Below are 17,625 nucleotides of genomic sequence, written 5' to 3' on the forward strand. Positions count from 1 at the left end.
ATATATATATATATATATTTCTAGATAGATGGATGTATGGATGGATGGGTGGATGGATGGAAGAATGGACGAACAAATAGATAGACAGACATGTAGATGATAGATAGATAGACAGACAGACAGACAGGCAGGCAGACAGACAGACAGACAGACAGACAGACAGATAGATGATAGATAGATAGATGATAGATAGATAGATAGACAGATGATAGATAGATAGATGATAGATAGATAGATAGATAGATAGATAGATAGATAGATAGATAGATAGATAGATAGATAGATAGATAGATAGATAGATGATAGATAGATGATAGATAGATAGATAGATAGATAGATAGATAGATAGATAGATAGATAGATAGATAGATAGATAGATAGATAGATGATAGATATAGATAGATAGATAGATAGATAGATAGATAGATAGATAGATAGATAGATAGATAGATAGATAGATAGATAGATAGATAGATAGATAGATGATAGATAGATAGATAGATAGATAGATAGATAGATAGATAGATAGATAGATAGATAGATAGATAGATAGATAGATAGATAGATAGATAGATAGATAGATAGATAGATAGATAGATAGAATAGATAGATTACTTGGGATTTTTATTTAAGGATTTAGCACACTGCTAGAATGTGTTAGTATTATATTTTTTATATAAATATATCTAAATATATTTAAGTTTGAACAAAATTCATTTCCTACATATGTGTATGGAGATCTAATTTATCTCTTTAATATTAGGCCAAGTTTGCTGATTGGTTAATGTGCAAATAAAGGTTGTCCTAATGTTAGCCCTACATATGAGTGTATTTTCTGGGATTGAAACATATAATGTATTGTAAAACATATATATGTTCAAAAATATATTTGTATTAATATTTTACCGTATGGGACAAAATCATTGAAAAATAAAACTTCTTTATTAATAAAGCCTACAAAAGGAGAACAATCGTTTTAATTAATTCATAAATAAAACATTAAGAGAGTCCGTAAAATGAGGATTACAAACTTTCTGTTGTTAGAAAACAAATATTTGCCGTCTGAATTTGTTTCCTCTGACAAACAAGGATCGTACGCAGCGCTCGGTATTCTCGACTGATTTACGTGCGGCTGTGCGCAGTCACCCATAGTGCAGCGCGTGCGATACGTAGCCATCTTGTGTAGAGCAGAGGAAGAGCAGCCGTTAGCTGAAAGCACACAGACTGACAGACCCGCATTCTGTTCTCTCAGGCTGAAATAACTTCAGGAACAGACAGTCAACATGAGTTATTACGCGTCGGCATGCCTGTCCAGCGTGTTTTCTGGAGGATACGTGCTTTTTCAGACGGAGGAGCGCTGAAAGCTGAACGCGCCTCAGAGTCGAGTGAGTCCAGCGGCTGGAGTTTGATCCGCGCCAGCGGCCTGAGAGAAACTCTCACACCGGGACATGGCCTTCATTTAGGCCACGGAGAGTAAGCACACGGGCTCGGGAGGATTAAACACTGCTGGAATAAAGCTGTCGTTGTGTTTGAGCTTCGTGAGTACACTTTGAACTCAACTAAAGGTCTGACAATGCCGCGATGAGGACGCGCGGATCTCTGGAGTTAACGTTAGCTTGACGCTAACTGAAAATTATAGCATACAGTTTTACAGGAACTGCGCTTAAATTGAAGCTGCGCCCTACAGTCTGACGTAAAACCAGAAAAACCCACCTAAAGCGGTCAAAATGTCTAAAATGCCGTCGAAAAAGAAGAGCTGTTTTCAGATCACGAGCGTAGTAACGCAGTCGCAGGTGGCGGCAAACAACAACACGGAAGACACCGAGAGTTTGGACGACCCGGACGACTCCACCAGAACTGAGGACGTGTCCTCGTCCGAGATATACGACATGTCCAAAGGTGGAGATTTCGAGCCGGAGGCCTGTGACGTCAGTTTGACGGACGAACCGCTGCATAGCGAAGCCGAAACATCTGTCCAGGACAGTTCGCGCAATGCGAGTGCTGTTCAGATGAACCCGAGTGCCCGAGCTGCGGGCCAGATGAGCCCTGCCTCTGTTTCTGCCCAAACCTCCACCCCAAACACCGCACACACAACATCAGTCAGCAGCTCGGCCACAGTGAGCACCTGCAGCTCCCGTTTTAGGGTCATCAAGTTAGACCATGGTACAGGTGAACCCTTCAAGAGAGGTAGATGGACCTGCACTGAGTTTTATGAGCGGGACACTGATGCTGGCCGGACTGTGGATAATGTCAAACACACTGACCACAGCGTGGACAAGGATGGGGCGGCTGCGCATGTCTCCACGCTTGCCGCAGACCCGCACACAGATAGTGGCTACATCTCTGCACCATCAAACCCTCCAGTCGAGCTCCAGCAGCACCCCTTCGGTATTGCACCGCAGAACCCATTTGGCGATGCCAAATCTCCCAGCATGCCTTCCACAACCCAGCCGCAGCCGTTTTACGCAGGTAAACCGCTGCAGAAGCCCGTTCAGGTGCTTCAGACTTTAGTCACAGATTACAGAGCGCAGCATCAGCCTCCAGGCTCCCCGGTGGTCTCAGTGGCCACTCTTCCCTTGGTTACCCCCCTAACCCAGGGCCCATCGCCCATCATGACCCCTGCAGCCGGGGGTGTGCATTTACTCGGGATGGGCCTTCCCATTAGCCAGCCGGAGCATGCCGTTCAGCCGGGCATGGGCATGGTGGCGCAGGCCTTAGCGCCGCTCATCCAGCCAGCAGTAACCGTGTCTGTCAGCTCTCACGCCGGCGTGCAAAATGTGCCTGTTGTAATGTCCAGTGCCTCTAATACCCCTCAGAGTGTGCCAAAGCAGAATGCAGCACCCCAGCAGAACCAGCCTCAGGGAGTGCCCAGCGGGTCAGTTGTGGGACTGGGTGCACAGATGAGCCTCTCGGGTTTTGGCCCCATAGACGAGGGCCTGAGAAAGCCGGAGATGCTGCAGCAGAGCTCGGGACTCTCCATCAGACCCCTGAACCCCGAGGGCCTGCAGCTCCACACACCTGCGGTCAACAGCTTGTTCGGGATCGCCCTTCCCATCGACGGGGACGAGGACAGGTACTGCTTTTCTCTCGCTGTCATTGCTCATTTGGGCGTTTGGTTCTTTTGCCAGTAAATAACACATTTTATTGCAGGTGTTTAAATATTTGCACATGAAGGACTCTTGTTGCTTTGAAAAGTTGGGTTTTTCCTAGGAAGTGTCTGAGGCAGAGTTTGTGCTCTGGTTTCTTGTTGAGTATTTTGCTTGTTTATTGACTTTTTTTTTTTTTAATGAATGTGGTTGGTTTAACACACAAACATGTCCTGGAGACCCATGGTATGGATGTTTTTCAGTGACTGTGATGACAAGTATCCACAATTATTCATATAAATTCTATTAAATATTTATTAATTTAGTGAAGTATGTGGTTCTGAGATGGAAAAAGATATTAAAAACATTTTTAATTTATTTTAAAAAAATATTTTTTGTTTATTGATACAGATTTTAGAGGCCATGGATCCCAAACATGATAAAAAGACCTCCATATAGCTTCATATAGACGTTTTTCTTAGAACGCAAAATTACCCATTATGCTTTGCGTGTATGCGCAAGGAGAATGCGAAGAACTTCCGGTCGGCAGCTGATGCGTGTAACTGTAAACAGTCACATTTGGACAGCTTTGAAACGATAGTTTTAATCTATTCTACATGCTTTTATCCTCTTTGAACTAATACTGTTGTCCATCAGCACCATCTCCTGGACTGATCATTTAAAGAAATGCGATCTAATAGGATGGAAAACAGCTGCTGTGAGGCTTTTTTCCCCTCGGTGTCAGACGGCATCTTCTGCAGTTTAAATGAAGCCTTGTCATCGCTAAAGTCAACATTTTCTCTTTATTTCAAATATATAACCAGCCCAAACACATGTAGTTCACCAAAATGTTTGACACACACTTAGCCTGTACTGTGCCACTGACACACTGATTTAATAACTGTGACAAAGTTTAAATATAGGCTAGTGTCATTTCGAAATGACAAAAAAACACACAAAATAAAACACAAACGGCTCGCGATTAGAATAAACAGCAAATCAGCCAGCAGAGGATCAATAACAGACTTTTATTGCTCATTTTTGTAAATTGCACGACTTTCATACCTGTTAAGTTTCATGCCAGTACTCTGGTTCTCTCTCTCTCTCTCTCTCTCTCTCTCTCTCGCTTGAAGCACATGTGACAGATTATAACGGCTTTAACAGACACATTTCTAAGTTGTGTGTCACAAAAACACTCTGTTATCCATTAAAAACGTCATTGAAACCCATTTTCGAAACGCAAATGACCAGTTGTACACGCTGTAAACGGAAGTTTTTAGCATTCTACCGGAAGACGCTGTGGTCGATATGGTACCCTCCATGCAGCAGCCATGAAAAAGGTCTATATAAAGACCAAATGAATGCAGCAAGAAATATATTTTATAAAAGGGTAAAATGGTCATTTAAAAATATTTAATTTATTTTAAGTTTAATAATTACATTTTGTATTAATCTTCTTCTTATTATTATGTAGTTAATAATTATAAATTATAAAATTACATAGTTTTATATATATAGTTACATAGTTTTATATAATTATAAATTACATTGTTACTTATTGTTTTTTGTAGTCTTTATTTTTATTAGTTTGAATCAACTCTTATTCATTCTTACTAAATTTTTAATACATTTTATTACTCTTTAGTCAGTACTTATTTAAAAAAATTGGTAACACTTTAAAATAATGGTCTATTAGTTAATTTGTTTATTAACATTAACCAAGTATGAATAACCTTGCAAAGCATTAGTTAATCATACTTCAACATTAACTAATGTAATAATTAAATCAAAAGCTATACTTGTTAACATTAGCTTATAGCTAGTGTATTGTATGTTAACTAATGTTAACAAACATGAATAAATACTGTAATAAATGTATTACTAATAGTTTGTTCACGTTATTAAATACATTAACTAATAGACCATTATTTTAAAGTGTTACCAAAAAGTTCTCTTTATTATAATCCAAGTTCTATGTATTTGATTTGTATACAATTTTTTATTGTTTAATTAAAGTGTTAAATTTTATATTTAAAGTTTTTTTTGTTTTGATTAAATAATTTATTATTTTATAAATTAGTTTATTTTTAATGCTTATTTTCAAGCATTGTCCATACCAAATTTGTCATTTCATGACATTAAATCTTTTATTCTTTGTCGCTATCCTTCAAATCCCCATTAGTCAGCAAGAAATATTAAATTATTTAAAATATAAACAAATTTAGGATGATCATGATGGATCAATGATACTTGTAAATATTAGTTTTTTGTTAAAAAAATCTCTTATTTAATTTGATGTGAAAGGAGATCTCAAGTTTGACTCAATATGTTATGTGTGTCACTTGAGCATTAAATTATATAGCAAGTTTAATACTAATTGTGTGAGCGATGGCAAATGTGACATATTTCACACTTTGAGGTACTGTAATCTGTCATTTGCTTTATTTTATATTTCTATTTTAAAAAGTTATTGAAACTAGAGCTGCACAAAATATTGCAAAATAATCATATACCTATTGCAGAGATGTTCGATAAAAGACATATATAAATTTTTTTTTGTTGGTTTGTTTGTTGACCAATTAGATTTGATCTTGCTGTCTTTATCGCCTCCCTAGTAGTTGCTGTTTTGGGTTAGGAGCGAGCCAGAGCTGAAAATAAACTCTAATGGCGAGAAGTGAGACAAGAGAGGAAAACCACAACAGCCAATCAAAAGTCTCAATATTTGCTGAGGTTTTCACTCAGTCATAGTGTTTAACCCAGGACTGCATTAGGGCTGTACGATTATCGCAAATCGGGATGCTCCGATTGATCGGCCGAAGATCAGTATCTGCCGATAATCTGCCTTTATCGGTACTCGCTGCTCTGGCCGATCTCGTGGACTGATTGCAAGTGTTTGTTTACGAGTTTACAACCCGGGTTATACAGTAGTCTGTTTCATCTTTTTTTTGTAAAGCTGCTTCTGACCATTACGTGTATGCAACATCCTGGATTAATTCTCTTAGGTGATGCCAGATCTCATACATAGCGGGAACATGTGCTTATGTAATGGCAAAGTTATATAAAGCTTAAAGCATCAGAGTCAGTACTTGCAGGACTTAACAATAAGGACTGCCCACTGGCCCGGGGCCAGCATGCAAAACGTTCGGGACAGTATAAAGAATGGACACTTGCCTAATTGGGGCCAGTGCTGCCTTGTCACTAAAGTTGTGACTGTTTGTTTCATGCCTAGACGTTTGTTTTGAAACCTATCTCGTTTGCCCAGTTAGCGCGGTTCCTAGCATATGTAAATCTTTCAATCGTGCTTGAGTCCGTGCCTAATCAGTAGGTCTGAGATCGCCAGAATGAGGTGGTCTTGGCTCGATTGAGCGGATCGATTGTAGTGAAACAAAACGATCCAACGAACCAGCCTATATCACAGTGTATATGGTTGTGTAATGGCCATATATACGGCTATATGAAGAGAGAATGATGAGTTGGGCAGGATGTCATTTCTACCGGCAAATGTGCGTTTCATATCTAATATGAAAATGAAAGCATGCTGAAATATTAACGAGTGCTGTTATCTGTTAACCGAAAAAATTGACCGAAATTACCATTTGATAATTTTTACATATTTTTATTCTTATATTTTGTATTAGGCCAATTGTTTTGTTTATTTGTTTTGTTCATTTTGACACCTCGAAAGAAAGATCAACATTGCTATATAATCTGACTGCAGTCCCGGTATTGTGATAAGCAATGCACCCCTGCACGGACCCCCTTCATAGACATTCTTTTGCATTCTTAGTCTACATTTAAACAAAAAAAAAAAAAACTCAAAGGTCATAATTGATTAAAATGTTGGCTAGTATGACTATTATGTTGATGGATCAAGCAAGAACAAGAAGTGAAATGAACTATAAATCTAGGTTTACAAATAAATTAAAAATAAAAATATAGACGGTATTATAGACTGATGTAATGAGCCGGTTTCTAAAATTAGGCATTTTGGTGGGTTTTAAACCAGCAAAAAAAAACATACAATTGTTGTAGTTTTCAAATAAACCATTCACTTTAATTAATCCAATCAGTATTGTATTTAAATTAAATCATTTTTAAATTGTCAGTGTATTTAAAGAAAAGTTATGCTGAATAACTAAATGGTTAACTTCTTTTTGGTGGGACGAGAGAAAATTTTGGCAGGGCAAGTAAAAATCTGAACCATAAGCCAGTAGAAAAAATCACTAGCGTTGGAACCTTGGCTTGGTATCGGTTGATCACAATAATAAGGAATCGGTACTTCGTATTGGCTGCAAAAATCCTGATCGGAGCATATACAGTGTTAACAGTATATGCATTTTATACTTATTGTAGAAATGTGATGTTACATTTATTTAATGCATCCGTTGTTTATCTAAATTTGACCAATCAGATGGGGCCTTGCTATCTTTATCCCCACCTCCCCAGGAGTTGCTGTTTTGGGCTTAAAAGCTGAAAATAAACACTAATGGCGGTAATCAAGACGAAAGGAAAACCACAAGAGCCAATTCAGAGAGACTCTGAATATCTGCTGAGGTTTTCACTCATTCATAGTGTTTTGAAGACTAAATGTTTGCAACTTGACACCTTCAGTTTTCTGAGGGGAGTTTACACAGTCCTGTTCCGCAAAACCAGTTGAACAAACTCTGGGTTGCAGAGTAAGTTTCGAGTTGAAAAAACCAAACAAATCCAACCTGTTTAATATCAGGTTAAACTTTCTTTGTTAACTCAATGTTTAACCCAGAGTTTACTGGACTGCATTAGGGCTGCACGATATATCGCAACATTAGCGCTATCATGATAATAGTATACGCAATATACATATAATAGACATGTGCTAAAGTACATTTATTTAACACATTCGTTGTTTATCTAAATTTGACCAATCAGTTTGGGCTTCACTGTCTTTTTCTCCACCTCCCTAATACACGCCTGTTTTGGGTTAGGAGCGGGCCAGAACTGAAAATAAACACTAATGAGGGGGAGTCGAGATGAGAGGAAAACCACAACAGCCAATCAAGTGTCAGAATATCTGATGAGGTTTTCACTCTCTCATAGTGATTTACTAAAGGATTGCAGATTCACACAGTTTGTTTGTGTTATTTTTTAATTAATTAAATGAAAAATCCTGATAAAATTGCTTTTTTTTTTTTAGGAAAAGGTTATATATAAGAAATATAAAATAACGATATTGCAATACTGAACAACAGCGTCGCGTATTCTCTGCATGCATCGGAAAGTGTAATGAAGCAAGCAGCCAATCATACGGCATTTTTTCACTGCTAATTGGCTCAGTTTGGGTTTGATTTAAACAGCAGGTTACCCGTGTGGTGTTAGTTATGTTGAACAAACACAATCAAAACCAACCCACCTTCTTGAGCCCAAAAACGCATAGTTTGCTCAACTTACCTGTGTAAAAACCCAAACCAGCTTTGTGTAACAGGTATCACAGCAGGTTAGTCAAGGAATGTGTCCTTTCTAATTTCCTGGCTGAACTTATAATTTAATGTTCTTTTGTGTTTTTTTGACAAATCATGTTTGTAGCAGATTTTTTTTTATTAAATGCTAAAGAAGAACCATTTTATTGAAAGTGATTCATATTTTAAAGTGAAAAGTAATCCTGAAGATCTTGATTCAGGTGTGTTTGATGATGGTTTGTTGCCAAACTCTGCTGTAATTTAGGTTTAGTGCAGCAAATCTGACTTCAAGTGATGGTTGTTAATAAATGGCTAACATCTAAAGCAGAGATGCCCAAAGTAGAGCCCGTGGGCCAAAATTGGCGCATTGTAACTTTCATTTGGCCCACCATCAGAACTGAGAGTACAGTGAGAATGATGGAAAAGGTTGGGGTGAATGCCTTTAACACAGAGATTGTTTTTGTTAGATTTATTACTGAGCTACAAAAAAAGCAAACTTAAATTAAATGTTTAAATCAAATGTTGTAAATGAATCTGATTTTATCAGATGTAAATACTGTCATTCGATGGACAGAGGCCTATGCAGAAGCAAATCAAGGCAAAACTAGTGTAATTCTTTTACAAATGAGATTATTACTGTAATAAGTTCATTGTAAAATGTTAAGAAATACTGTATTAGTTGCAAATGTTTTCTAGTCATTTTTAAATATTATTAAATAAATTAGGAAATTATCCATGGCAACTATATTTACCTAAAGTCCACTTGCCTCAATCAAGTCTGGTTTTTGGCCCTTCATAAGAGAAAGTTTGGGTGCCCCTGATATAAAGGGATAATTTACTCATAAATGAGAATTTTCTCATCGTTTACTCATTCTCCATTTGATCCAAACCGGTTTCAGTTTGAGTCTTTCATTAAATACAAATGAAGACCTACAGAAGAATGCTGGGAAAAAAGCAGCCATTGTTTTGTTTCTATTATGCATATCAATGGCTGATTTTAAAAATGTTTTTTAATCCACCATTCTTCAGAATGTTGTTTTGGTTCAACAGAAAAAAAAGAAAATTATACATTTTACAACCATATAAGTGTGGGTAGATAATAAGGGAAATTTTAATTTTTGGGAGAACTATCGTGTTAAAACTAGACATGGGTCTGTATAAGATTCTGACGGTATGATAACCTTGGATAAAAAATATCACTGTTTCACGGTATTGTGATTACTAGGGATGCACGATAAATCGGCGGCCATATCGTTATCGGCCAATAAATACTATTTTTACAAACACAAAACTAAACGCTAAAGATTTTTAAAAATAAATATTGAAAGCATTAACATTAAAAACAATAAATGTTTCTTAAAATTTAAAATATATTATTCTATGCTTTACAAGGAAAATGAAAACCTGTTTAAAAGGATTTAAGACCTACAACACAGTGTTTCAATAGATTTTTAAGACGTTTTAAGGCTTAAAATTAGTTGATTGAAATTTAAGACTTTTTGTGCTATTTGTAACTTTTATCTATGAATAATTTTATTTAATTATTTGTATTTTTATCATTCAGTTCCTGTACTTGAATACTGTTTGACTTGGGAAATGGTAAAACACTTTATTTCAATTGTATTTCTTATTTGTGCAGATTTTTATGCATAAAAATACTATTGCAAACACAGAAAAACCAAAATGTTTATAGATTGTTTGTTAGATTTGATAGAAATGCACTCCCACTGCTGAATAATCCCAATCCATCTAACATAAATGGGAGATAATAGTGATGGAGAAATTTCAAGTAGAGATATTCATCTGAAGTCATCTGGTGAAATTCATATTCATATCGCAATACATATCGCAAAATTAATAATATCGCTAGATTTTTCGAATATCATGCAGCCCTAGTTTTTAGGGTATGGTGAAATTATATTCAGATACAGTTCAATTCAATTCATCTTTATTTGTATAGCGCTTTTACAACTTAGATTGTGTTAAAGCAGCTTTACATAAAAGATTATAGTAAATGTAAACAGTGTAGTTCAGTTCAGTGTAAGTTCAGTTCAGTTTAGCTCAGTTCAGTGTGGTTTAATAATTACTACTGAGAGTCCAAACACTGAAGAGCTATCCATCGATGCGCAGCTCTACAGATCCCGAACCATGCAAGCTAGTGGCGACAGCGGCAAGGAAAAAACTTCACCAATACCGAAATAAAGACAAACTTAAAATAACACTGCAAAGACTTTACTGTTTAAACAGTATAATAAAATTATTTTCATTAAACATGGTGCCTGAATGCTCTTAGCGCTTAAAAACATGCGCAAACGATAAGCCTTTACTCCATTAAGGTTAAACTCGCTGCAACCCCACAAACGACATGTATACTGTGGAGTTTATAATGTCAATATAATGAAAATAAATATTAATCCTCAACTATACAATCCCAACTTAGCGTTTTAGATGCTGCGGTGTGACTATTGCACATCTATAGTACTATATAGTATATCATATTATAGTATACTAGTGCACATTGCGTTATTGATGCTGGAGCGATATATTGTGCAGCTCTATTTGAAACTATTTTGTGTCCATTAAATGAAAGTTTAAGACTTTATTTTTCTCTTTTGCTTGGGGAGGAAAGTGTTTTGACACCTTGTGGCTCTCAAACCCAACACATTGAAGCTTAATGTTTACCTTTACGAGCTTTAAGTGAACATCTTGAGCAACTGGTTTAAAAAGTCATTGCAGAAATGCGGTGCAATCTGTGAAAACATCCACTGTTTGCACTCCCCCGTCCTGCAAACCACTTGCTGAAAATAAAACACAACCTGTGGTTACAATCAGCAGACTTTTTAGAAAGCTTGACATTAGTTTGTGACTTATTTTTTTGGTTGTGGGGAAAAAAACCAAAAAATTCACCCAATAAACCATCATGATTCTAAAAATTCGCCACTGTTTCCGCCTTGTCACCAGAAGTTGAGCTGCTTCATTTTTTTTTTCAGCCTGATTAGGTGATGTTAGTGTGTGTTTCCTATCTTGTGATGTGCAGAAGCCGCTCTCCGCTCTGTGCACCGCCGCTGATAAGCCCCTCAAACATGTGTAACATCTGCATGATGTTATGCTGCATACGCTTGATGTTTACTGTCAGCGCTTGGTAGGGGAGAAATCTGTACATTCTGTGCTGCACACATGCTGTCACTACACTAGACGAGCTTTTACCAAGAGGTCAGAGGTCGACCTTTACACAGACAGGTGATTTGTTGCAAAACAAACAAGGCACTTTAAAATGTATGACATTTTAAGCTTCCCTTCAAGGGTGTAATAGTTTTGGACGTTTCATTAGTTTTAGTTTTTATTTCATTTTGACTTTTTGCTTTCAAATTCCATTAGTTTCAATCAGTTTTTAGTGGGAGATTTACTAGTTTTTATAATTTGAAATTGATTTGTTTTAGTTTCAGAATTAGTTTTAGTTTCTTTTTTATTTGTTTTTTTTATAAATTAAATAATTTGTTAGGTGCAAGATTCAATATCAGAATTGGGGATGCACCAATACCTTTTTTTTTTTTTTTGGATCCGGTCTGATCTCGATACCAAAATTCTGAGTATCGACCGATACAGATCCGTTCTCGATACTGTGCGCTCCCCCCCCCTGTTTACGGTATTTCTCGTATTTACTTTGTAATATTTTAATAATTTGATACATTTTGTTAAATGACAGCAATAAATTATTGTTTATTTTTTAAATCTTGGATATTTTCTTATGATTTATCTGTGACTACTTGTGTATGTTAAAATAAATACAAATTATTTACAATTCCTAGAATTATTTTATAGTTCCTAAAAATTTGGGCCAAGGCTTGATGACCATGTAAAAATGTGGGTCCCATGGCCAAACCAGTTGAGAACCACTGAAGCAGACTAAAATAAACTGGCTGAGGCTAATTTTACTTAATAATCCCTCTCCAAATCTCACCGTCAGTGAGACAGAGAAAGTTAAAATAAATAAAATATTAATATAAATAAAATTATAGTGAAATATTCACAGTTTTAGAGTAGCCTATATTAGGCTAAATCATTTTCTGTTAATGACAATCCACATTGCGCCGTCAATTTCACTTTTCTAAATTTAATCAACTACTTTGACCACAATGAGCCAGGCTTTACAAACTATTCGCAGCACTTTAAGTATTTCCCTCAGAGGAATAAACTCAGACTGAAGGATGAGAGAACAGAAACTTATTGTGAGAATAATTTTACGGAGTGAATCGCTTGAGAGACAGCGCGCAGCCCTCCGGTATCTGCGGACACTTTCCAAACAGCAACAAAAAGGGAAGGAATCAGTGCGTTGTGGATCTGTCCAATGTATTATTGAACCTTTTCTAATATTAAAGTTCAGGTAGGCCTACATTATCAGCAAAAGTTTATTTTGTCTTTCTTTTTAAGTATAAAGGGATACAGAAAACGTCACAGTTCTTGAGAAGATCCCCTTCCTCTTCATTGCCAGGAAATGGCTCTTGATCATTTTGACTTTCACTCATCTCTTTCTGTTCCCCATGAACACCATAAGAAAGAGGAAGTGACCTTTAAGGAGATATGAAAATAGAAGTCGCTTTAGTGACGTATTAAAACGGCATCGCTGTTAAAGCAAGAGCAAATGCCTTAGGATTTTGCAAAGAATGCACAGGGTCTAAAACAGCATAATGTTGAATAGCTTTGCTGCACGCTATTGTCTCTTAATAAAGCAGTGAAGCTCTGCATTTTAATCCTGCATTGTTGTTGTTTTTATCTTGCAATGGTTGTGCAACTACATCAATCTTACTGAAAGGCAAGATCTAAAAACAAGGTAAAGATTGCATTACTAAATTAACAGTTTGATTTAAAGTGCACTAGTAAAGAAATAAAATAAATTGTAAGTAAGGCTGCACAATATGTTGTTTTAGCATCGATATGGCCGGAAGTACAATACAGACTCAGGTTTATAGTTGACCAGGTACAACTATGGAGTCATTTATCTATAAAAAAGTGGAAGTTTAGTTATCGTTTTATTTTTAAGGCCATGTCACTGTTAAGTTTAAAGCATTCGGGAATTATTAAGTTTGTAGCTTTAACAAAGTTTAAATGTATTTATTCAAATGATTAAGATTATACAGTTTAATTGTACACTTGATTATTTCTGTACTTGAATATTCTGTAGAGCTGCACAGTTAATCGAAAAAAAGATTGTGTTCTCGATTGGATCCCCTAGACGATCTTAATCCAGCATTTCTACGATTCTGCCAATCATATTTTCAAGTTCAGGAGAGAAGCAAAACGTTTTTTACACACTTTGCTCAGCGACATGGACACCTCCAAATGGTGTTGTATTTATAAGGTATAATTTACCCAAAAATGTAATTTCTGTCTTCATGTAATAATGTATTTGTGGCCACTGATCGTGAGCTGTTACCACAAAGAGAGCGGGTGCACGTCCTAGTTAATGATAGACGCGCATGTATCGACTTTAAAGAACAGAACCTGCATAGGCTGTGAATAACAGGTAATAAAGTTGTAAATAACATTCAGTTTGAATACGCAGGAAGTATGAACCGCACTTAGCAGTGAAAATAAAACCGAAAGCAGAGTAATTTTAGAGTAATGATTACGATGAGTATTTAATGTTTTTCTTTCATAGCGAACACATGGTGTTGTGCATGAGAATAAACGTTTAACAGTGTCAGTACAACTCCTCTAGTCTATATAATGTTGAATATAATGCAAGAGGGAATCTGATGACAAATATCTGATTTTACTAGTGAATAAATGGTCCTAATAATGTTGTCAACTACAGATTGCAAACATATGACTCAAACATAATAATACAACGTCAGAATTATAAATAATTGTATAATGATATCATCACTTTACTGTGAATTAAGGACCAGGACAAGTTTAAAGTCTGTTCAAGTCCACCATTCAAAATCTATTCAAAATTGAGCATTTGAACTAACAGTAGACCTACACATATTATTATTATTGTTGTTTTATCTAGGGATGCAACAATTAGAGATATTGGTTGTACGATTATATTCTAAGGAATAATCAAGGTTATCAAGATTATTATGCGTTCTTTTATTTCAAAATACTTCAAGTTTAGAATATCACATGAAAACCTCTTATATTTTAAAGTGTTATTAGTAACTAATTAATACAGCACAAAATAGCAATAAAATAATAATAATAATAATTCCTTACATTTATATAGTGCTTTTCTGGGCACTCAAAGTGCTTAAAAAACTGTTAAAAAACAAACAATATAATCCATTTATCTTTGGACTTAAAAATAAGTGAAAAATGCTTTTGGCATTTAAACATAAGTAATAACTTTACACTAAAAATAAATGACAGAAGAAAAATAAATAAATAGTTTTGTCTAATGTAAATCTAAGCATCATATTAGTTAAGTATTTCCCTTCTAAATTGAACAAATGTAGTCAAAGACTGCTGAACCCCTGGTTGAAGGGCACTAATATTCATGCAAACCACGTGCCTCCATTGGAAATAATGAACTTGTGCGCATAAAAGATGGGATATGTGAATGGCCCTTAGTTCAAAACTTCCTTAACCATAGTTAAAATCAGCCTTTGATCCAATGTGCGTGCGTATTGTTTACAAGCTCAAATTCTTTAAACTAGTGCACAGTTGGCAAAACTTTTAAGTTGCAGCAGTTTTGTTCCATGCAGAAATACGGTGTTGAGAAGCCTTTACGATTAATTAACCGTGACAAATTAAACCGCGGTTAATCGTTGCATTCCTAGCTTTACCATATGTTGGTGAAATAATAATAATAATAATAATAGGCTTCTCATATTAAGCTTTATTTTACATCCACAGAACAAGGAGAAAATCCTGATCTTTATTTCCAGATTTAGTTCAAGTTAGTGGGTAGGGAATGTAGTTTTATTCTAATATCTTGCAACACTAATTGTAAGTAAACTAATCCAGTTATTTTTTTTCGATCTTGTTTTGCATTTGCACCTCTTAGAAATGGTTGCTGAGGTTGATTTGTTGATTTGAAGAGCAGGTGTGCTGCTCATGTCTTATTCCTGACAGGAAAGCTGCCGGTTTGTCAGGCTCCTTCACCCACTCTCTGACGTTGAGGCAATTGTATATGCAGTGCCAATAAGACTTCATGTTTTAGATCAAGAAGTTCTCTTGACGCATGACCTTAAGCATTGACCTTCAGCTGACTCAGAGGATTTCAGACATTTCCTTCTTTATGTAAAGTCTCTGTGCTTTTAGCATGCTAGTGACATTTCTGGTATTAGGAACTACATTTACATTAGTGCGGTTTTAATTTAAAGCACAACTTTGTCCACTGGTATCTTTTTTACCATGTAACGTTTAGTTGGAAAGCTACAGGCCGGGACACACCAAGCTGATGGTTGGGAGCTTATTGGTCTAATTTAGCATGCAGAATCACCATTGGGTGTCGGCTTAAGAGATTGCTCTGATTTGTTATTCAGCAGTGAGAATAAAACCCGTAGTTATTTAGCAGGTGAACAATTCAAGTCAAGAACATGGTAAAAGTATTGCTGCCTGTCCACCGGTATCTACACTACTCCACAGTTTTCACAATGTAACATTTGTTTGTGAAACTAAAGGCCGAGATACACCAAGCTGAGGGTTGGGAGCTCATTGGCCCAATTCAGCATGTAGAATCACCATTGGGTGTCGGCCCAAGAGATAGGTTTAATTGGTTATTTAGCAGAGAGAACAAAACTCGTAGTCATGTCGTTGCAAGTAAACAATTCAAGTTTTCATGGTAAAAGTCTTGCTCTCTGTCCACTGGTATCTACACTACTTCAGAGTTTTCACGATGTAACACTTGTTTGTTAAAATAAAGGCCGAGATACACCAAGCTGATGACTGGGAGCTCATTCACCCCCAGCCAATGGTGGTCATTGGTGTAGAATCACCATTGGGTGCCGGCTGAAGAGATCGCTCTAATTGGTTTACAATGAAACCATTGTTGCGTAGCAAAAAAAAAAAAAACTTGCTAAGGTTTTTTAGGTGAATCAAATGAACTTTTTCTAGTCATCTCAACTCAAAATATGTCAGACTGACTAAATATTACGTTAAACTTTGTGTAACTAAAAATATTTAGTTGAAACCTCATTAACTGATTAAAATTAGTATTATAAAGTAGGGTTGGGCGATGTCGACCAATTTGGCATCGTACGATGTCTAATGTGAAACATTGTGATGGACGATGGCATCGTTTTCATAGGTGGAGGTGAATGAATTATTTATGAATAATTAATTAATACATAACAAATGAATTTTTGTAGTCTACCGTTTCAACTACCTGACCTACATGGTCTTTGTTTTACCTATAGACAAATCATAAATAAATGAAGATAAGTTGCACACAATTTGCCACCTGTCAAGCTGCTTGAAGCTGCTTCTTGCACTGGTAAACAATAATCATTTCTTCATCGCTAGAGCTGGAGCTGCTACTTGAACCATCCATGCATGTTCGCATCGCCAGTAACTTTAATAACAACCGTGTCAACTTCCTCTCTTCCTCTTCTTCTGTGTTATAAGTGGGGTGTCAGAAGGTTAAAGTTGTGTAGCGCCATATAACGTAAAGGAGAGATTTTGCATACTCTTCTGCTTGACGGCAGTAAAAATCGATTGGGTTTGATTCCGGAAAAACGTCTAGAAAAACTCTGGCGATAAACGCAAACGAAAATCGTCCTGGTGTGTACGAGCCTTAAATCTCTAAAAGACGGTAGCTCTGACATGGACATGAGGCTTATAAATCACTGAAAAATCGCTGCGGGTGAAGTAAATTGATCTAAAGGGTTTATATTGTGATCGCATCTCGGTTTTGTTCTGTTGATATGCGATTTCAAATATTCGTAGCTTGAAACAGATGGAAAATACGATCGCTGTTAGTATGACCACTATGGCCAGGCCCTCAAACGGAGCCATGCTCATAATATCGAGTGAAAAAAAAAAAACGGCTGGGAAACATAACCTGCTTTGTGTTTTTGTAGGAAACACAGTTTAGATCTGTTTAGGGTAAGATGTGTGTGAGCTATTACCATTTATGACTGTGTCAGGAATATCAAAAC

At 36.3% G+C, this 17,625-nt stretch overlaps 1 protein-coding gene across 2 annotated transcripts in view; it reads left to right on the plus strand.

Moving 5' to 3' along the window:
• The first annotated feature begins 1,175 nt into the window (after positions 1-1,175).
• The window catches only part of tsc22d2 (TSC22 domain family 2), a 55,274-nt gene continuing 38,824 nt past the window's right edge, over positions 1,176-17,625 (plus strand). The window contains exon 1 of one of the 2 annotated variants that reach the window (XM_009296501.5): positions 1,176-3,073. In XM_009296501.5, the coding sequence (XP_009294776.1) occupies positions 1,728-3,073 (1,346 nt within the window). In that variant the 5' untranslated portion in view covers positions 1,176-1,727. 2 annotated transcript variants of the gene reach the window in all.

Source organism: Danio rerio, chromosome 22 (assembly GCF_049306965.1).
Source record: "Danio rerio strain Tuebingen ecotype United States chromosome 22, GRCz12tu, whole genome shotgun sequence".
Taxonomy (NCBI): Eukaryota; Metazoa; Chordata; class Actinopteri; order Cypriniformes; family Danionidae; genus Danio; species Danio rerio.